Source organism: Pezoporus occidentalis, unplaced genomic scaffold, assembly GCF_034315485.1.
Source record: "Pezoporus occidentalis ecotype Australia unplaced genomic scaffold, CSIRO_AGI_Poc_V1 ctg108, whole genome shotgun sequence".
NCBI classification, from domain to species: domain Eukaryota; kingdom Metazoa; phylum Chordata; class Aves; order Psittaciformes; family Psittacidae; genus Pezoporus; species Pezoporus occidentalis.
In genome coordinates this window covers 1756351-1777834 of record NW_026912865.1, presented here as the reverse complement: position 1 = coordinate 1777834, position 21484 = coordinate 1756351, and the positions used below count along the sequence as shown (strand labels likewise).

The following is a 21484-nucleotide window of genomic DNA, read 5'->3' as shown; positions in this document are numbered from 1 at the left end:
TAGTTTGGAAAGAAAAATCCGTTCCTGAGTAGTTCAAATTTTCTTCATCATGACAGAAATTCTGGTTTGATTTTTTTGCTGCCTTTAAGACCATGTAAAGAATACACTGAATGATCAGTGCACAGCAAGCCAGAAAAGGAAAACTTTTTTTAGTTCTCATGTGAACTGCACTTCTAAAGGGAAAGGAAGGTAAAATGTGTCAATCTAATTCTGTAGCTCTGCTAATTCTTTCTTTAGGTTCATTTGCAGGTTGCACTTCATATAGTAAAGTTACAGGCCATAAACAAGACCTTGGTTTAAAAACATACATGATGGTGCATGTGGGTATCTTTTCTTGGGGGGAGGAGTCACATTTGGATCAGATATCCTTTTCTTTTACCCCCCTGCCCTGCCTTGTTAATGAGACACTCAGCCTAAGCTTGGTACTTACATGGAATTCAAAATCTGTGGTCCAAATGATCAGTTAGGCAATCCTTTTCGTCCCCTCACTTTCATCACATAAAGAGTCTTTCTGTCTGCTGCTTGAATACTGTGTTCTTGCTACAAAAAGGTTCACTACTTCCTGTTCAACACAACTGAATGGAGCATCAGGATTTCACTTCTCCTGTAAGACAGTGAATAGTAGTGGAGCGAAAATGGTCATTACTCATGACTGAGGAGCTTTTAATATTGTAATATGTTGCAGGAAAATGAAAGGTTCTTAAATCTTGGAAATCATTTTGCACTTGACAGATGGGACCACTGTAATGCTTATCTGTTCATGCAATTTTCTTAGAGTTGTTCACAGGGTATTTAGGGTTAGATTTATTCACTGGCTAATATTTGCTGTGGTCTACTATTTGAATAATACAGAAATGAAGAAGCAATACCTGAAAACTAACACTCAGTTCAGGAGATTGGGGTGGTTGCTTGTGACTCCTCTGTTTAAAAGCAAAACCAAAATGCTTTTGCTAATACGTCATTTGTTTATAGGTAGAATTTTAAGTTTCCTTTTGTCTATGGAAATATTTTATTTTTTTTTTAGGTACCAGACTACTATGATATCATCAAAAAACCTATTGCCTTAAATATTATCCGTGAAAAAGTGAATAAATGTGAATACAAGTTAGCATGTAAGTATTACTGATTGAAAGAGGTAATGAACCCTCTTCTCTCACTTTAAAATAAATTCTTGTCATACAATAGAGCTGTGTCAGAGGATCAGGAAGCTGAAATTGTTTGGTTTGGGGCTTCGTGGTGTGTTTTGTTTTTTGTGTTTTTTTTTGAAAGAGCATTTACTAATATTTTAAAGTAAGATTTGTTGAACGGTTCTTTTACTCCAAGATGCATAGGTAAGAAATGAGCAGCTGAGGAACTGCTGGTAATTTCTCAAGCCTTTGATGTTAGTGAGTGGCACTGAAATATTTAAAAAAGGTCCTGTTGTTACTGCTGGATTTGTCGTTTTTATTGATAATAAGAGAAATTTCACGAATGTTTACATGGCACTAATATAATGATAGACACTTGACACATGCAAAGACATTTTTGTGTTGTGACTGTAGGCTCACTGTAGTGATTTAGTGGTGTCATACTGCTTTATTGTACTGCTCTGAGACACGTTCAGTTGATTTACTTTTTATTTCCTAGCGGAATTCATTGAAGACATTGAGCTGATGTTTTCAAACTGCTTTGAATACAACCCTCGTAACACAAGTGAAGCAAAAGCTGGAACTAGACTTCAAGCTTTCTTCCACATTCAGGCTCAAAAGCTTGGACTTCCAATCACATCTAGTAATGTGGACCATGCTGCTCCTGCGGCGAAGAAGTCACGAATCTAACCTCTACCTTCCAAAGGATTTTTTTGAGAAATCTGCTATGTTCATTAAAATGAAATGTTAAATCTTAAATCACGCAGTCGTCATACCTGTATAAAGCAATAACAACTGTTTAACCACCTTGAAGTGTGGCCTGCACTATATTCTCAATGTAATATTAAGCACTCAGGAGAACGTAGGAAAGATTACCTTTGCTACAGTTTTATTCAGTGTCTGATAATTTTGATAGATGTACTGATACAGTACTGGTTTACAGAGATTTTGTACATTTTTAATACATTCATGTGTCCAAATATCTTCCAGAAGAACATTGTTTTTTTCCTGCACAAAATGACCTTGTTTCATCCTCTAGATTTTGTAGGAGCTGTGGTATGGAGGGCTTTATCAACTCAGATAAAATCTTCTGCTGTAGCACAGTTGAGGAAACTGTGTGTGTGTGTGTGTTTGAAACTTCTTTGAGCATATCTTCTCAACACTACACATGAATGAGTACAACTGCATATCTTTTTAAGTACTGTACCAGTGCTGGCTGGAGGTATTCAGTCTGAGTTTATTAAGTAGATATTTATTTAGCATTCAAAGTAATTTGTGAATTTGTTTTGTATTTATAAAATTTGTACTTGGGGATTAAAAACAAAAAAAAAAAAACAAAAAAAAAAGGAGTTCCATAGCTTTTTAATTTTTTTTCTGGGTTTTTTTTTGTTTGTTTATTCCCCTCTAACTTGATGATCAATCAATAAACATCTGCCCATGGCCCTGGCAGTTCTTCTAGCAATGAGTAAATTTACGGGACTGTACTATAACTTTCTACATACAACTTTGGATGTGCACAAATAAAATGACACATTTTTCAAAGTATTTTGAGCTTACTGGCATTTCCTTCTGCATTACACTGCTGCACCATCTTCCCCGTTAACCTGCCAGGACAAGCTGCTGGAGAGAACATGGCAGAACTTGGTTTCCATGTGAGTACCCCAGTCAGCATTTTCAGCAACTGCAGCCGCTGTGACACCTGGTCTTTGAGCGATGCAAATGTTCACCAACATGTAAGGAGTAACGTAAGAAGTATGTGCATAAATTGTATAGTTATTTAATTTGGATCTTTATCCTAAGAGTGTAAAACCTCATAGCTTTGTTTAGCTGACCAGCACCTTCTTTAAACTACTTGCTCTTTTCGACAGTTTTACTTTCAGTATTTATTAATGTATTAAACTCTGTTTGAATCAGTACCTTTAAGACCCTTTAGAAACCAGTTTTGCCCACCTGGAGTTATGCCACACTGAAAAAATGGCATGGATCAGAAGTTTGGGGGTAGCAAGAGGTGGCTAGAATGGGCATTCCCTTGAACCTAGGGAGTGGATGGCAACACATACGAGACTGATCAGGTTGAAATGGTGGATTTGAGTGGAGGTGTTTTCTTAAAAAAACAAACCTAAAATAATCTAAGGCTGAGAACAGGGGGGATATTGTTTAGAAATGTCTGTTGATACTTCAGAGTTTCTGTGTGAGCCTTCCCTTGTTCAGAGCCGACATCTCTCCTGTCCAAAGATGCGTTTCTTGTTCCCACCACAAAGAACGCTAAACTCCACAAGGAATGTGAGCAGCAGAAGACTTCTTTGCATGGTGTAGGTGGTACTTGATATCCCTGCATCTGTCTAGTCCCAAGAGGATGTGAACATCCTGACTAGCAGTTGCACAGACACTTGTTGGAGTTCTTGTTCACATGAATAGTCCCCATTGACTTAAATGTGAATACTTCGTGTGGGGCGAGTGCTGTGGGCTGAGCAAGTCCATCTGTGGCAGATTCCATTTAAATGGTTACTGTCCCCAGTCTCGCAGCTGTTTGTTCCTATCAGTCTTCCACTAAGGTTATTTCCTTTGAAAGCTTCCCCTCAGCCAGCACCATGGTAAGTCTGAGCTTAGCTAGAGCCGGTAGGAACAGTTTAACCCAGCTCTCTGCTTGTGACGTGGTGTTTGTATGCTTGTGCCATGAACTAAATTAGCAATTTGTCATGAGGTTTGCAAGCCTTACTTAAGCACACTGGAGGTGAAATCAGAGAAGTGGCCACTTCTCCTTTGATCAGCTGTGTTTAAATGTATGCTGCATGTGCAATGGAGATGCCCTCAGCTTCAGTGGTGCTCACAGGGCATGGGCCGAGCCTTTGGTTCCTGGTAGTAGACTGCCTGAGTCAGTACTTTCAGTGCAGCATTTTCAGACTTCAGCTATGTTTTCTCTGAGTTATGTCAAGATGTCTTTCTATGGCTGTTTATTTCCCCCAGGCATATCCCTTTGGAAAAAGGCGAGTTGCTCAGTATCTCCTTCCTGGTCATAATCATGGCATAGTTGTGCTCCATGTCCACTTTTCCACCAAAACAAACTCGCATCATACCATGACCAGCCATGCCATGTGCTGTTAGCACCAGGCGAAGCGTTGCACAGTATCTGCAGAGGGCTCCAAGCCAAAGTCTCACAAAGGTGCAGAAATGGATAGGGTCAACGGCTTCATCTCCGATTCAGAGCTGCAACTAATCAGGCTGTACCAGACACTGCAGGAAGACAGGCTCCAAGTCCAGTGCCTGTCCTTCAAGCAGCATTTTGACAAGATCCAATAGTGAAAGTCTTCCCCTTCTTGGCAGCTCCAATGTATCTTACCCTGGCAAGTACTCAGAGGCTGCTTTACCTGCTGGTTTTCCTTTTGTGCAAATTCAGCCCCTTTCATTCATGTCAGGGCTAGGAATTACAGGGTAACCACCCTGGGCCATTTCTGATGGGTTTTGTATATAACTCTCTCATAACCATGGGGCAAGGTCCTTTGGAGGAATCGGGCTCCGACCCAAAGGATTCTCTCTTCCAGCAAATCTCGATGTTTCCTCAAATACCACTTGCTCACCTCCTGGCCGCCACAGACTGATGAAGATGCAGAAGACAAATCTGTGCAGTGGCTGCTGTTACTGGAAGCTGCCCTTCCTACCTAAGGAGCGTGAGGTCAGGAGGAGAAGGCTGGATGCAGCCTTGTTTGATGATTGACTGCATCAAGCCGATGCTGGCTGTTCATGTGTCAGCCAGCAGCACCAGAGAACCAAAGTTGTATTCAGACGCAGGTGATCACCTTGGCTGGCATATTCAGTGTCACATTTGCTTGCTGGAAGCTTAGCTTCTGGAAACCTCAACAATGCTGGAAAGCTTGAGCTGCTTTGGGCTGGCAGAGTGCATGGCAGATGTGAGCCAGCATTCTTTTTGTGGGGTTTGGGCTGTGGCCAGCACCCAAGAACTGGATGGCTCTTGTGTGGAGGGTGAAGTTTTCACTGTCATAGGAGAGAGCACATAAATGTTAGTATTAACAGTAAAGGAAGATGTTCGTAGCATAATCTTAGCAAATAGGGGCATTAGAAAGGAGCAAGAAGCAGCTGAAAACCAGGCTGAACTTACATGTGTAATTACAAGGAGGAAGAGATTGACAGACCCTGAACAGCCCAACAGTCGCCAGCTGCCCCACAACCATCCATCCATGGAACGAGCACAGACCAGAAGTAGGGATTGTGCTAGGGATCTGTGCAGGGAGCAGATCATCTCTGTGGATACCACACCATGGAGGCATCCTGCCCATCACCATGCTGCTGCTGGACTGGTAATCTTGTTTTATCTGTGTACATTCAAATGAGTAATACCTTGCCCTGGTCACGTTGCCTTGTGTGGATCACTGTCATAACAGCACCAGTTCCAGCTAACGCTTCCTGAGGCCACCAAGAACTCTTTCTACCCTGTGAGAGCCATTCCACTGAAGAAACTGCCAGTGTCTGGATGACTGCAGGCAGTTTCATCGCCACAGCAGTGACTTCCAGGTCCAGCTCTGCAAGGGTGCTCTTTGTGCTTTACCCAGCTTACTGTGAGGTGATGTTCTGAGGTTTCTCAGTCTGCTGCCATCAGGACCATGTGATGTCTTCTTCCTCCCACCTGCCCTTCAACAAGCAATGTACTTCCCTTAATTTGGTGCCTCCTTAAACAGCACCCTAGCAAAACTTTGCCCTTAAGAGCTCAATTGTACATATCAGGCCTGTGGAACAAACCCCTCTTGGAGAATCTCTGGTTACTACCAGTAAGAAAGTTTCCTGGTTTGGGGCACTTGGGTTTGAAGATGTTTGGATTAAGTCCAGTGCAAAAGGTGAAATGACTTGTGCTGTGAATCAAAAGAATTACAAAGACAGGTGTGTAAGCCATCACCTTGTTTCCCATCTGTTGCCTAAGAGGGATGCTGAAATAGCAACATCCCTAAAATGTGTTTGTGGGTTTATGTGTGTATACTTGTGCGAAGTTTTGTATGTTCAACTGCTGTAAGCCCCTGTCTATTAAACAATGCTTATCATTAATGCTGTACTTCATCCAAGGTTTACCTCCAGTACTTGGGAAAGTGCTGCTGAAACTGTGATTTACTCAGACCATGAGTGGTGCTGGGAGCAAAGCCCAGTGCCTCCGTGCTCCCAGCAGCATCCCCTTGCCCTAGCTTCAGTGACGTGTGGCTGGGGTTGTGCTTAAATTTGGGCTTATTTTTCCTAAGTACTCAAACATACCTGACCTGCTGTTGGTGAAGCACTCCATCATCTGCAGCTGCATTCTGGCAAACAGACACTTTTCCAAACCAATGCTTTTTAATACTGGGAGTGCATTAAAATGTTCAGCATCAGTACAGACTACACCTGATATGTTCACAGTGGCAGAAGGCCACAGGCTGCTTATGTTTCCCAGAAAGTGCACTGAGGCCAACTTTGGGTTTGTTTCTCTACCACAATATATTGGTTTCCCAGGTTTGTGGTGCTGCTTTCTAGAAACTACTAAACCTGATTTTAGATTACTTCTTTCAGGTGCTACTCCACCTTTAACAGTTTTTAGGTATGGAAGAAGGGAAAATACATGTTTTCTGGGCACACAGAAGAGCGTACCCCGGGAGAAGCTCTGGAAGAAGCCCCGCGTGAGGTCCCCCCAGCCTTTGCTGGAAGGGGACAAGGCAGCAAGCCTGGGGCTGATCCTGTGCCCTCCCTGCTGCTCGCAGGGTGAATCCAGCTGTTCAGGTCACTCATGTTTGATGATGGAAATGTTCAATTGGGCCAAGTTTCCTACAGGGATGTAGGTGCGGGCAGACTCTCCACAGCAGTGGTCTTTATTCAAGCAGCAGAGTGCTGCTGTGCTAGCACCGTGTCGCTGCACAGTTACTCTGGCTCAGTGTGCAGCTGGGCTTAACAGTGCCCCGTGGAGGAGCAGAAAATGGCACACTTGTGCCATCGTTTCCCTTGTAACAACAGTTGTCTCGTAGAGGATATTCCTGGCTAGGGTGACACACGGTCCAACTCGAGTTCTGTCAGTTTGCTATTCTTACCTTACCATTTTCTTTAGGCTTTATACAGGTATTTCCTAGGTTAACAGTCCTATAAGAACGTGTATAATAATCTATGTCCTTTCCAATTTTTATTCTCCAAGCGACTCACAGATGAAATTAGTCTGGGGCAGAAAGGACCCTGAAGAGATGGGCTGTGTTGTGGCTTGGCTGCTGTGCATCATGTGTTTGAAACAGCAGAAACGTGAGGCAGGATGCTGAAACGTTTGGGTTTTGGATCAGTTCTGCACCTGATTCTCGACAGCGCAGGGATTTGCCTGTGGGATCAGGGCTTCATAGCTGCCTTTTGCGAGCATTCCAGTGCTGATCCCACCATCAGTCACATGCTCAGCCCTGCAGTGCTGGCACTACTTAACCATGCTGCTGTCACCAGAGGACACTTTCGCACTGACCTGCGTGTCAGTGTCCTGCGATCCAGGAAGGGTTATAAATATTCCTGTGGCCCCGTCATCCTAAAGCCCCATCCTCAACCACCAGCAAGTGATCTCAACTCATGTATTTAGCATGTTGGGCTTAGCTAGCACTGTATTTTTAGATTGCTATCTGAAGAAGAAAAACATAGCGGTTTTAAAAGGCGAGATCAAACTTCTAAGCAAGATGCTTTGTGAGGGGGCTTTGCAATGCTTGAGTAGGTTTAGTCAGTGCGTCTTTTGTTTCTGCAGTTGTCCATCTCTGCTTCTAAGAGGTTTCTTAAGTCAGTCCTTGGGTTCAACCTTCAGCAGACAGAATTTCCTTCCATTCAGATGTCATGCTGCAAAATGGGTACTAGGTCTGTTTGTTTGGAGTAATTTTAATAGTATTAAAACTTCAGAACCAAAAGCATCTGTGTTCCTTTTTGTCTGGCCTTTGCAACTTCCAATCTAAGCAGGCCATATGAATTAATCTCCCCTGTCTTGGCACTTTCATGATGGCTTCCTCCATCTCCTGGAGAGGATTTGCTCCCTTCCTGGTGATTACTTTTATGTATGGCAAATATGTCCTTAAATCAGACCTACAATGGCACAGAAGTGCTGATCATGATTAGAAACAGCCCATTTGACAAGGATCTTATTCCAATGCAAGACAACAGAACCCCAGTGGGAGAGGAAGCATGGAGCAATGAAAGGTTAGTAGCAAAATCGGGCAAAGGTTGCAAGACTTGGGATAAGTGCCCAAAATCTCTGCACAATCTGTGTACAGTGCTGCTCTGCACTTGTCTAGCCACAGGAAAACAAGGATTCCTTGTCCCACCAGGAACCCTCGATGGGATCATTTGGGGGGGGCTCTTCTGTAAAGAAGAATGTAACAAAGCTGAATCATTATATGCCTTATGTGCCAGCCCACCCCAGCATCCTGAAGGTCCACATGCATCTATCCAGAGGGAAAGGGCTTTCTGAAACCATTGCCACCTTTTCCTGGGGGTTTAAACCATGTCATCTGCTGAGATGTCCAACCACATCCTAACTGTTGGCAATCGCTCTCCTGTGAACCAGGCTGAAGACGTTCAGGACATTAACCCTTCCAGCTGTCCTGCTCCTCCCTGGAGAGGAATCCCTGCTCTGTGGCTGGACAAGTTTTCAGACACCTGCAGCAGGAAGAGACACATGGCTCAAGCAAGGTGCATGACAGTGCTGCACACCCACGGTAGTAACAGACAGCTTTCTTCTGGGGGCAAAGGCAGGGCATTTTTGCCATAAATATGAAGAGATCAGCAAGGGGTGCAATTGCTATTGAAGAGCACCTCCTGGGGCCCTCGCATTGATGAACATCCCTGCTAACCTGGGCACCCCAGCTTTATAGCTGCACTAGGAACTCCTGACAGAAACCAGCAGAGCTATTAACAGCATCTCCTCTGTGTGACTGGTGTGTGTGCTCTTGGACAGCGCCAGGACGGCGTATGAGGAGTGCGGGGATTCCTCTGAAGCCGTGAGTGGATGCCACGGTCTGGGGAAGGCCCTTGCAGGAGCTCCCAGGCCTGGGAAGGTGCGTTACCTCCCCTGTGCAGCAGCTCCTTCTGCAGATACAGACAGGGAGAATAACGTGCTTCAAGCTACAAACAGTGCAGTTCAGCTGGAAACATGCCGGCGGTGCCAGAGAACAGTTTGGGTTTTCTTCATACTGGTTTCACACTGGCACGCTATTCCTGTGAGAGATTCTCACTTTCAGGGGACTCTGCCAATAGCTCATTTTGTATGAAAAAGTCATGTATACAAAACAAGAACCCAAAGAGAATGGATTATCCAGAAGAGCTTTTTCCGGGTGACTGATACATCCAGCACATTGTGCTGTTGCGTTTTGGCTGCCTGAAGAACATTTCTGGTCTTTTATTTTATTAGAATAATCAAATGATATAATCTTTATCTTGTTTAGTATTACAGCCCATTCTTCCAAAGTGCTCTGGCAGCTCTCCCCTTAATCCACTTACCCAGCGTATAGGTCAGCCACAGATGCATGGTTTTCTAAAGGTCACTTTGGCTCCTTTCTTGCTGTTTCACTGTAATAAACATTATTCTATGATGCACAGCAACTACCAGGCTCCCAGAAAGCAGCGCTGCTTTTTACATTTCCTCTCTTCAGGCAGGACTTACCAAATAGCATCCACATCTGCTATATATCAGGGCTATATACTGACACATCAGTAGTAGGGAGATAGCCGACATCAAACTCCTCACACCTACTCTTGTTGGAGAATGCTTATGAGAAGGAAAGGCTGACTTTGCTGTTTGCTTGAAACAGAGGATTCAAGAAAATAATTGTTCTGCCTGGCCTACATTTCCTTCCCTAGGAGGAGAGATGGTCTAGGGGTGCCACTCAGGGATGGGCATCCAAGCCTCCCTGCCCAGCACCAGGGCTCACCGCAGCCTTCCTGGATGACCCCAGGAAACATCCATCAGGGGAAATACTACTGACCAGGCAGAGACACCTCATTAATGATGTTAATGAAGAGCATTGAGACCTTGAAGTAAAAATGGCACAGGTGAAAAATGACGAAGAAAAGAAGAAATACTGTCTTCAGCTTGGAAGTGAAAGTTGCCTGGAGAAAAAAAAACGTGAATAAATTGAACAACCACTATAGTCAGTGGCTGATCATATAAATCCTCCTTTCCCAGAGTTATGCTGTAAATTTATCTCAGCTGTGAACAAGAGGCAGCATGAAGAGAGACTTGGGAAGAAACTACTCATGGGGAAAATGGACTTTGCAGGGCATACAGGAATTCATGAAGGGTAGCAGGGTAAATGGTAGTTACTTTACTAGTGCCATGAATGCACAAACCTTTGTGAATGTGAAATACATGCCAGTTAGTTACATGTAACTTTTATCTCCTGTTTGCATTAACAAGGCTGAGCAGAGTTTCCTGTATTTTAGACTTCAGGGGAAATTTTTATTCTGTTTGGCCACGTTTCTGCTGTCAGTTTCCACGTTTCTCTCCTTGGAGGAGCTTTTATTTCCTTTTTTGTTGTGCCCAAACACCACCCCTAACATGATGTCATTACAAGACATAACGGTTTCATTAAATCTCTCTTTTATTGCCCACTGAGCAATGACAGCCCCGCGGCTGCCCGGCGTTATGATTCACCGGCACGTGTGACTTACCAGCACAGCGCAGAGAGCCACGGGGGGAGAGGGGGGAATTCCACCCTGCCCCAAGAGCATGCGGCCGCTTCTCCTCGAGCGCCCGTGCTGGCCAGGCCGGCCTCACGCTGCTGCCGCTGCTGCTGCCGCTGCTGCTGCTTCCTCCTGCCTCCCCCTGGCTGCTGGCCTGGCGGACGGCCGGAAGGTGAACCTGGCCAGGGAATGCGCACAGCTGAACAGCGTTCCAAGAGAACGAAAAAAGGCTTTTCTTCAGCCGCGTCCCTGCACAGTCTAAAAGGCAGCTCCACTTGGCAGGGAAAGGGGCTGCTTAAACCAAATGAAGTATCACAGCACTCAAGCTGGCATCGCAGCTCGGGGAAATCTTACCCCTCTTCTTACGGCTGTGTCTCCTCAGTGCAGCGAGTGGTTGGAAGGGATGATCCCTGGAGTGCCGGGTGGAGGCCGGGAAGGCGTTGGGAAGGCAGGCGTTGGGAAGGCGTTGGGAAGGCAGTCCGGCAGCTCCACACGCCTGGGCAGCCGCTGGCAGGCTGCAGCACCCTCGAGCGAGCGTGGTGGGAGCGCGGTGGCAGCGGGGCAGTGACTCAGCCGCAGGAATGTCCTGGCACGGGGAGCCGGGGCGCCCGGCGAGGGTGACGCAACAGCCCGGCTCCCATCCCCGCGGTGGGCAGGGGCCAGCAGGCACTGCCCGGCTCCTCGGGGAGCGGCGGCCAGCGCCTCGCTCATCCTCAGCCAGCCCCCGCCGTTAAGAAGCTGCCTGATAGCTCGGAGCGCCCAGGGGACTTTGGGACCACACGGGTGGAAGAAGCTGCTGAAGCCAGCAGAAGGGGCCCTGCCAAGGACGGTGGAGCCAGAGCTTCCCTTGGGGGGAAATCCATCCTCTGGTCCGACAGCAGGGCTTGATGGGGAGTCGTGCTCCACACCAGCACACGCATCCTGCCCCTTAATGCGGACTCCCAGGATCACTGCACGTAGGAGACGCAGCAAAAATCATGCCAGGATCCACCACCCACAGTCAAATACATTTGCTGTATAATCGTTTAAAGGAAATGTGTCCACAGTGTAAGGAAACACATAAAACCTCAGTGTCTGCTTTCCACCAGGGTTTTCTCTAACACTGTCTTACATTACAAGATGTTAAGATTTTATCTGGCATTCTTTGCACTCCCACTGAAAATACAGAATTGTTGGAGGGAAACCAGACATTTTCCAGGGGGAGGCAGGAGAGGAAAGGGGTAAATCAAGTGCTCTGAGTGACACATCTCATCAAATGCAGTCTCCTATGGACTTCTCCCACAACAGATCAAATCTTTTAACTGAGTGGTATTAAGATTTCCTGTTATTTCAGTGTACACCTACACAAGTTCCTCTGCATTCCCTCTGCAGTCCTCTTCCTGAAGATAATCTGGCTACACCATAGGAGATCTGATGTCTCCTAGTAGAAACCAGCAAGTTCCTGAGTTGAACCAGCAGACATGCAGCCCCACTTTCCTCTATCTCAAATGAATTATTTTATGAAACTTAATTACTTAAGGATCTTAATTACTTTTGTGACCCCTATTCTTCTGCCAGCTTTAACTCAAATAAGCTAACAAAAAGTCAGCAGGACAGGGACTAGCCCAAGCGAGAAAGGGGGTACCCGAGGAGGCCAAGCAGACACCTTGCTTCCACGGGAAATGAGGCTGAAATGGTAACGCTGAGTTTAGTGACACTGACAGAAAAGCAAAGAGGATGTACAGCATACAGAAGAAAAGGACCATGATTTCAGAGAGCTTCAGTACATAAGGCAACTTGGTCCACTCTAATCACTTCACACTAAAGAGCATCCAGGAGTTGAATCCAAACAAACAGTGCCTTCTGCTTCACGGTGAGTCATTACTTCCATCCACAGAGGGTGAGGGGAGGCTTAGAGGGCTTCCTCAGAGGCATGCACTCCACATAGGGTATCATTCACAAAGTTTTTAGTGCTGCTGCTGCTGGGCTCTCTGAATCATAGGGCTATTTCAGTGGTGCCTGGTGGGATGGAGGCCTTGTGGCACAAGGGTAGTGAAACTCGATGCTTCCTGAGTGCAGCAAGATGCCAAGGTGAGGAACCAGCTTTGTCTGAGTGTGCTCCGGCAGTAAGATTTGCTTGGTCATTATTGCTCTTAGCTGGAGACTGTCCATTTCTGTGGCTTCCAAGGTCACCACCGGGCTCTACCACAAGCTCCTTCTCTGCCTGCTGCAGTCACCAGGAGTCCATTGCTCATTTTCTTGACAATGAGAGGCCCCTTCCTGTTCACCTGTGACCCATTTTTCACCCCTGAGAAATGCTCTCCGATTCTGGTAAACTCATTTATTTCTTAGAGATGTCTGTAAAATCACAAAATCCCCCTTCTTCACCCTCGCTGCTTCTGTTCTCTGATTACTGGCAGGCACTGGTCAGCGATGTGCAGCTCGGTGTGCCTGGGTGCCTCAGGTGTGCACCCTGGGAGGTGAAGAGAATAACAAGCCCTTCTGACTCATTATTCGGTTTGCATGGCAGTTAAGCCAGAGGGTGAGTCATGGAGTCGTCATCCCCAGAGCATCAACCTGCCCATGCAACTCTGGAGCTGGTAACTCGTACTCCAGCTTTCAAGAGCCTGGGATGTGCAGTGCAGAGCTCCTCCATGGGGGCATAGGGCCCTCACACACAGCGGTTTCATGGTATTGCACAAGCATTAGGAGAAACCTGCTGAGCCCCTGGCAGTGGCTGTGGCCACTGGCACTGGAGGATGTACCACACACATGCATATCTGCTTACAGAAGTGAAGGAACCCCCCTGCTGCTGCTTGCCACAGTGGCCTCCCAACATTGTGTGTGGCTGCAAGGACACAGACCTCCGTTTGGGATGCTGAGAATGGCACGTGTCACACGCAGCATGCCATGCCACACTGCAGTGTCATGAAGGCTGTTTTGGGATACACTGAGCCATCGTGATGATGAGCATGTGTAACCACTTAAGTCCACCCCACGGAGCTGCACAAGAGCAGCAGATACCTGGAAACAGGCTGTTAAGATATCCTACGGATTTATGTTGGTTTAAACCAGTCATGAAACAGTTTATTGAGAGTTATCTGTTTTAGGATTTTTGCTATTAATTCCCATAACAATTTTCACCTCTCCTAACTGGTTGTTTGATCAAAATGCAACATGTTGTATTTGAAAACTGAATTGGGTAATGGCTGACTCTTTAAATGCAAATACACAATAAAGGTACTCCTCCCTGGGTCCCACACTGCTGGCACAGAACAGGCAGTAAGAATACATGAGTGGCCATCAGATGGGAAAAGGTTGAGTCTAACAGTGGCGGTAGTGAGTCCTGAACGTATGGCTGTGAGGAGCTGAGGTGTAATACAGCTCCTGCTAAGTGATTTCAAGGCTGATGGACCAGATTCTGAATACTGATGAATGTAATTCAGTCTTGAATTCTGTATACAGACAGAGCAGGAGATAGAACAGTGATTAGGAACATAGTGGCTCATCTGGTCAATGCGGTGGTGCATAGTAATGGATAGAGGAAAAAGTCCCACATCTCCCACCCACTGCAGCATGAAATGTGCGTATCTATGTATGTATATACACACCTGCATGCTGACAAGCACTAGTTGGCTGGTTTCCACCAAGGTACTACTAGCAATCCAGGTGTATGGGGAGAGATCGCTGAGCGCCACAGCACAGGCTGGGTGCTCACATGTATGCTGAGATCCTGCACTGTCAGGAACACTGGGTTTTCAGACACCACCAGTCCGAGGTGGAGAGCACTGCACAGTGCTAACAATCCTCTTGTCCACTTTTATGGGCTAGAGATAAAACGTTCTGTGATTGGTGTCCTGCAGCTGAAGCCCCGTCCTGCTCAGTATGGACAAGTGACACACTCTAAGGAAGGTTACCATACCTTGTTTACGTGTAAGGAACCTTCCTATCTCGTAATGTTCCTCCTTCCGCCTTACGACTTGTGTCCTGCCCCACTGTCTGAGCAGCTCTCCCAAAACCACGGAACGTGCTGTGTCTGTGCTGGACGCCCCAGGCCTTTCACTACACAAAGCAAGGGCAGCCATGGCAGCAGTTCGTCTCCTGTTCCGGGGGGGGCAATGAATTGCAGCACGCTGCGACTTCAAAATACTCCCTATGTATGCCGACGTGTCGGGCGTGTGCCGGCAGAGAGGTAGACAGCGCCTGGGCATGAGGGGTGAACCGGGGGGCGATGCCAAAAGCGTCACCCTGGAGCAGCACAAAGCGCCTCGGTGAAGGGAGCCGCGCTGGGCTGCCCAGGGCAGGGCACGGCCCCGCTCCGGGCCGTCGCAGCTAACTCCAGAAGGGGCCATGCCACCACCGTGCCCGACCTGAAGCGGCTAGCGGCAGCTCTCCCTCTGCTCCACGGCCGGCTGAGGGGGCTGCGTCACCCGCCAACAGCCAGCAACACGCCGGGGTGGGCCCGGGGCCGGCCGAGGGGGAACGCCCGGGGCTGCGAGGCCGAGGCGGCGGGAGCGGCCCTCCCGGACGCTGCTAGCCGAGCCTGCCCGGCAGACGCTGGGACAGCACCGGCACCCAGCCGGGCCCCTCCGAGGGGCGGTGGGACAGCGGCCGAGCCTGTCTCCCTGCAGCCCCGGCTCACTCCGGCCCTGCCCCGCGGTGGACGGCGCGGCGCGGCGCGGCCCGGCGGCACGTGGTGGCGGCGCGGCCCATGTGACCGGCCCTCCCCGGGCGCCGCGGCTCATCCCCCTCCCGGCCCGAGTCCCCGCCCGCCTCGCCCCCAGCGCAGCGCTCTCCTGCGTGCAGCAGCCCCGCACAGCAGGCAGCCGCCGCCGCCCCAGCGCCATGGTAAGGGGGACGCGGCGCAGCCAGGCGGGGTGGCCCCCCGGGGAAGGGGGTAGTGTGGCCCGCTGGGGCACGGGGCTGAATTGAGCAGGCCCGGCCCGGCCCGGCCCGGCTCAGCGCGACGCGGCCCCGAGGCCTCTCGGCGGCCATTTTAGTCTAATTTTAGCCGGGTGCGGGGGGAAGTAGCAGTGGGAGCGGCCGCGGTGCAGGAGCGGGCGGCGGGGCGGACCGTGGCGGGGCTGGGGCCCGGGCTCGGGCCCGGCGGTTGGGGTTGGCGCCGGGGCCGGGCGGGCGGCGCAGCGCTCCCTGCGGCATGGCTCGGGCGTGCGAGTAGCCTGGCGGCGGTGTGAGGGGCTGGTGCGGGGAGAGGGGCTCCCGACAGCCGCTAGTGCGGACCGGGCCCGAGGGGTTGGTGCCCCGGCCCGGGGGGAGAGCGGGGAGACCGGGAGCGATCGTGTGGGAGCGCTGCGGGCGGAGCGAGTGCGGCTGGGACCAGGGCTGGCAGGCGGTGAGACGCCCGTTCCCCGCGAACAAAGCCGGGAAAGGGGGCAGCGGGCTTCCCCGGGCACAAAGCCGCGGCTCCCAGCGAGCCGTGCACCTGCCTCCCGAGCAGCCTGCCCGGGCAGCGCCCGCCTCTTCGGATGTAATTGTTGGACCGAGAGCAAGCGCGCTGCGGATGGGCTCGGCTCGGCTCAGCTCGCTCGCAGTAGGGCTTGCTAAACTGCTTGCTTTCTGTCATGATCTCCCCGCTTGCCGAGTCAGTGTTTTGTTTCCTTTCTGCTTTAGGCTCGGGTTTGGATGGCTTGCGAGCCTTATGGGGAACTGCGCACATTGTAACTGGTGTTTTTGTGTGAAGGAACAGCAGTTAAATAATGCTCGTGCAGTAGTGCGAAGTAAAAATTCAGGAGTTTTTAAAGCGCGGTGTTGAAGCTGACACAATGCAGAAAACATTTCTGCTGCTTGTAGAGCCTTACCTCACCCAGCAAAATGACAGTGCTGGATGTGAGCTGCTGCTGTGGCATTTGTTCCGCAAAAAAAAAAAACCACCAAAACCAGCCCAACAAAAAGCCACCCCCCCATCCCAACCCAAAACTACAGACTCCTTTCTCTCCTGTGTTCAGTTTCCACTCCCCTCTGCTCACTCTCCCCCTCCCCAAAATAAGCCATATGCATGATAAGGGAATGGAAAACTGTTTGAGTAGTACAGTTGTGTGCCTAGCTCTATAAAACTGCTATCCAGAATCACAGCTGAAGATGCTGAGATCTGCAACAAGAGAGTACAGAATTTACACCTCCTTTATCTCTTCTGCTCCAATCCTGCAAAGATTGCTAAATCCGTAGTGTGTTCAGGTTGCGTATAGTATTTTTATTTTTATGGGATAAGGCAGACTTGTTTATCTAGCACTGTGGGCTATAATCTTTTCTCATGAGTGTTAATTTTTGCTGTTTACTGTATTCCTTTGATCTCATTTTGCAGGCTTCTGGAGTAACAGTGAATGATGAAGTCATAAAGGTTTTTAATGACATGAAAGTAAGGAAATCTTCAACCCCAGAAGAGATTAAAAAAAGAAAGAAAGCTGTTCTCTTCTGCTTAAGTGATGACAAAAAACAAATAATTGTAGAGGAGGCAAAGCAGATATTGGTTGGTGACATTGGAGATACGGTCGAGGACCCCTATACAGCCTTTGTGAAGTTACTACCTTTGAATGATTGCCGATATGCTTTGTATGATGCCACATATGAGACAAAGGAATCTAAGAAAGAAGACCTGGTATTTATATTCTGGTGTGTAAAAGCAAAGCTTGCTGTTAAAATTGAATATTCTGGAGTTAACACTGGATGACTAACTGCTTTGTTGTGGTCGTCTTCTTTCCTTTAAAGGGCTCCTGAAAGCGCACCTTTAAAAAGCAAGATGATCTACGCAAGCTCTAAAGATGCCATTAAAAAGAAATTTACAGGTATGGATCTAAAAGTGTTTTGTTCATTGATTGTAATGCTTTTTAGATGTTGAGATTCTCACAAGTACATTGTTGTCCGTCTTGTCTTCCAGGTATTAAACATGAGTGGCAAGTAAATGGTTTGGATGATATTAAGGACCGTTCAACACTTGGAGAGAAATTGGGAGGCAACGTGGTAGTTTCACTTGAAGGAAAACCCTTATAAAAAGACAAACAAGTGCCATCTGGATCTAAGGAGCTTCCATTTCTGCAGCTCGTTCAATTGGAATAGTATTAGTCTCCCCATCCCCTTCCCTCCTCAAAAAATAAGGCCCTTCCCTCATGCTCCTGAAGGAGATGTCATTGTTAAGCAGTCTACCAGTGATTGCCATTAGACTGTTTAATCCTGGTAGTTTTATGTAGGATCCAAGGAATGCTTTCACGTCATACTCTTAGCCAAAACTGACGTCGCAGGCATTCCTTGCAACATGTACAATGAATGTGATAGTTAATGTAAATAGTCTAGCAGACAGCAAAAGGTAAGCTAATGGAATGCCTTGAAAGTATTGTCCACTGGTCGGATGGTAGACTCTATACAGTATTACTTACAGTTGCACTTGATTGCAGTTCCATGAGGCTCTTGTGCATTCATACACCTCACCTGCCTTGACAAGCCTATTTTTGTGACATGGCAGCACACAACACTATGCATTTAAAGCACTTTTTTGTAATATGTTTGACCCGCCCCCCCAGAGGAATGCCAATTAAGTTGCTGTAACTGTGTCATCAAATTATTGTAGTACCTCAGTTTCATTCCTGTTACATGCATATCTTTACAAATGAAGTAGCTGTTACAATGCCTTTTTGTTTTCCATTGAATGTACACTACTGAACAGGAGTAGAAGTTATCTGTTTACCATATGAGTCTTGAAACACTAAAGTTTTGTAAAACATCAGTCATGGTGGCAGTTTCTGTATTAAAAAGAGCCTTAAATGGAACGTTGTTTTTTGAGATCAAAAACTGGCCACGTTGCAATAAAACTTGTGGCTTATTACAGAACGTTGCCTTGTTTTCATTGGAAAATATAGTTTTTAAGTATGTTTAATTTAAGCATATTTCAAATAACTTCTGTGGAAAGTATTGTAAAGGTAAACAGTCATTAATCTCTTCTTGAATAATGCAAATTTTTCATTCCTAATTGTGATTTAGGTACTGCTTTACAATATTTTGTGGCTCTGTTCCGATCATTTGATAAAGGACTTGCTCCTAGTTTACCGTTAAAGAAGCTACCACTACTAGAGACCATTTGTTCCATGAAATACTTGTGTCAGACACGTACAAAGTAATTAACCACGCAGTGCGTTCCATACCTGAGCGTTCTTAAAGTTCTACATGTCAGAGTAAAACCTTGCATGAATTCTTGCAGCTCGCCGTCTTTTTTTGGGGTAAGATGATTTGTAGTGTGAGTTGTACACAGAATATGAAGCCAGTAAATAATCTTTGGAGTTTTTTTGAGTGTTGCATTTAAGATGGACTTGGTACAAGAAACAGCCTAAATTAACTGTTCTACTTGTTAGCTTCTATGTAAATAGAACTGGAAAGTGTTTGCCACTACAGAGGCTTGCACTGGGGACATGATTTGGCTGGGAGCCAAATAATGCTCTCCTTATAGAGAATTTGATCTGCTCTGTGTGAACAATCCTCCGTTAGCCAGAGCTATTTATGGCAAACACATGCTTTTGTATCTTGTCATCGTTATCCACAAATGGCAAAACTGGACATGATTCTCCTGGTATGCATGAAGGAGCGCTGTTAGGCAGCCACTGGCAGCTGAACTGTACAGGCTGCTGGAAGGAATGCTCTTTATCATTACCTTATTTAAAAAAGTTGGTAGAGTAGAACTGTGGAGCTTTTGAATGCGGGCCGTTTGCATTCAGTCCATTGCCCTTTTTCAGCAAGGAGGCATATAATAATAAATATCCTTTTTTTTGTAATAGCTCAGATAATATGGTGGTACTGTGTTTAGTCTCTCTCATCCTGTAGAACTTTAAGACTTTGCTTCAGGCTTCTGGCTGTCCCTATGACTTGCACACATCATTGTGTTAGCTGTTCTATGTAGACTAAAATTCACTAGACTTTAACTAAAAAGGCATGATGACCACTGACTTACTAAGTGTATTAATGAGTCTTGGTTTTCTACAAAACTCTCCTTTCAGGTAACTTTTAAGGTGGAGAAGTAACTGATGGTATGCATGTTGTCTAGAAAAAAAAAAAAATCAAGTTTTTATTCCTAGAAATAGTCTATTTCTGATAATTCACATTGTGTGCAAAGCCCAGTTTAATGTAAAGACCTACTTTGTGCTTTATGTTTGACTTGAGTTCAATATCATGAAATGATCTTTTAACTGACTTTTTCACAAGGTATGCTTTCTTTAAAAAAAGCCAAAATGGAAAATGTTGATTTTTAATAAACCATTTAAATTTCATTTTAGACAGTAAACTTTTTTAAGCAGTACTGTGTTTAAATTTATTGTTTGTCTCTGCTGCAAACAGTCTGGAAAGATGTCTGTGGCTTCTGAGTTGGATATTCAAGTTTATTTTTTTTAAACTAGCTTAGGTGTATATTCACTCAGTCCAAGTAGATAAAAAATTGAAGCACAAACTGTATTTATGTAAGATTCCTACCAAAACAAGTTGTGGATCCAAACGGATCAGCCTGCCTTCTTCAGTTTGTTCTTGAAATGACTGACTGACTGACTGATGCGAGGTCCAATTCAGATGGCTTGCTTTAAAAAAAAACAACAAACCAACAAAAACCAAACCAATAAAGTGCTACAGAACTGTTACTGTTTGAATTGTAAAACAAATGAGAGACGGCTGGCATCTGTTCCAAAATGGTTTGTCAGCTGTTGTTTTCTGTCATTATGCAAAATGGTGAGGGCCTCATTGTGATAGAGAAGTGGAGGAAAGTCTTCTAGAGTATCTTCTGTGTATCTCCATGTAGACGTGACTTTTGGGTATCTTGGCTGCAGTTGTTGTATTGATAAATTTTAGATGAAACTTTCATGAAGGTAGCTTGTGAGAAAATGGCATTTTTCTTCTTAAAATATACTTTAAAACCAGCAGCTGTTTGTTTGATTTGGTAAATCCTGGAAGAGGTGTAGACATATGGGTTTGATTTCTCCAGAAAGGGAAATCAGTCCAAGACCGGGTGAGTAGGTGGGGTTTATGCTTGTGGCGATTTTAGAAATGCAGACCTTTAAATTAATACGGACTCGAGCGTAAGAATCACTCCTAGTCAGATCGTTAAATGGATTTTGAGTGTGTTCAGTTAAAACCCAAAGTGTTTCTCTTAAGTGGGAGAGTCTTTTTCTGTTGTACCATTCCCTCAGAACGAGTGGTGGAATACAGCAGTTGCCACAGTTTGACAATAAGCTTTACTCTTATGCCAATTCCAGTATAAACCAAATTTTCATGTCTGCCTATTTTTTATAAACTTCTGTAAGTTCCCCTTAGTTTGTGGTGGCGAGTTAATGGTTGTAGAGTGAGAACATGGCACTAATGGTGGATCAAAGATCATCAATGTAGCACCTGTCTATAAGTATTGAATTTCTTTGAAATATTTCTGATTTTGAAAACCTGGTATAAATAAAATTAATTTAAATGTCCTCAGCTGTTGAGTGTGTTTGTGTGCTAGGCAGCACCTACACCATTCACTTTGCTGTTCTTTTCGGACTGGGAGCAGCCCAGAAACTGAAAGGAGAGACTGTGGGGTAAATGGGTGGAATATGTGTGCTTTTGTGACAGCTTTCACATACGACCTGTTCAGTTCAATACCCAGATGTACAAAAAGCCAGCACTGATGGCTCTGGAGGTGGGTATGGAGAAGTTTTTAGTGGGCTGGTGCTGGATAACCTTTTTCTTGTGTTGGG

General features: G+C 46.3%; 2 protein-coding genes across 6 annotated transcripts in view; both read left to right on the top strand.

The window, feature by feature from the left end:
- Nucleotides 1-2672, top strand: part of BAZ1A (bromodomain adjacent to zinc finger domain 1A) — a 61144-nt gene extending 58472 nt beyond the window's left edge. For all 5 annotated transcript variants that reach the window (XM_062623243.1, XM_062623251.1, XM_062623223.1 and 2 more), the window contains 2 exons: nucleotides 1025-1112; nucleotides 1627-2672. In XM_062623243.1, coding sequence (XP_062479227.1) covers nucleotides 1025-1112; nucleotides 1627-1817 — 279 coding nt within the window. In that variant the 3' untranslated portion in view covers nucleotides 1818-2672. The remainder of the gene's footprint in view (nucleotides 1-1024; nucleotides 1113-1626) is intronic.
- A 12814-nt stretch (nucleotides 2673-15486) lies between these two features.
- On the top strand, nucleotides 15487-21220 carry CFL2 (cofilin 2). Its single transcript, XM_062623200.1, has 4 exons — nucleotides 15487-15617; nucleotides 17092-17399; nucleotides 17496-17572; nucleotides 17665-21220. Exons 1-4 carry the CDS (start codon nucleotides 15615-15617, stop codon nucleotides 17775-17777), a joined length of 501 nt encoding a protein of 166 aa, XP_062479184.1. The 5' UTR covers nucleotides 15487-15614; the 3' UTR covers nucleotides 17778-21220.
- Nucleotides 21221-21484: the final 264 nt, after the last annotated feature.

Bases quoted from the DNA above. Each gene is read 5' to 3' on its own strand.
- CFL2 (XM_062623200.1), top strand. The intron at 17,400-17,495 runs GTGTGTAAAAGC...TTTCCTTTAAAG, and splicing joins GACCTGGTATTTATATTCTG to GGCTCCTGAAAGCGCACCTT. The intron at 17,573-17,664 runs GTATGGATCTAA...CTTGTCTTCCAG, and splicing joins CATTAAAAAGAAATTTACAG to GTATTAAACATGAGTGGCAA.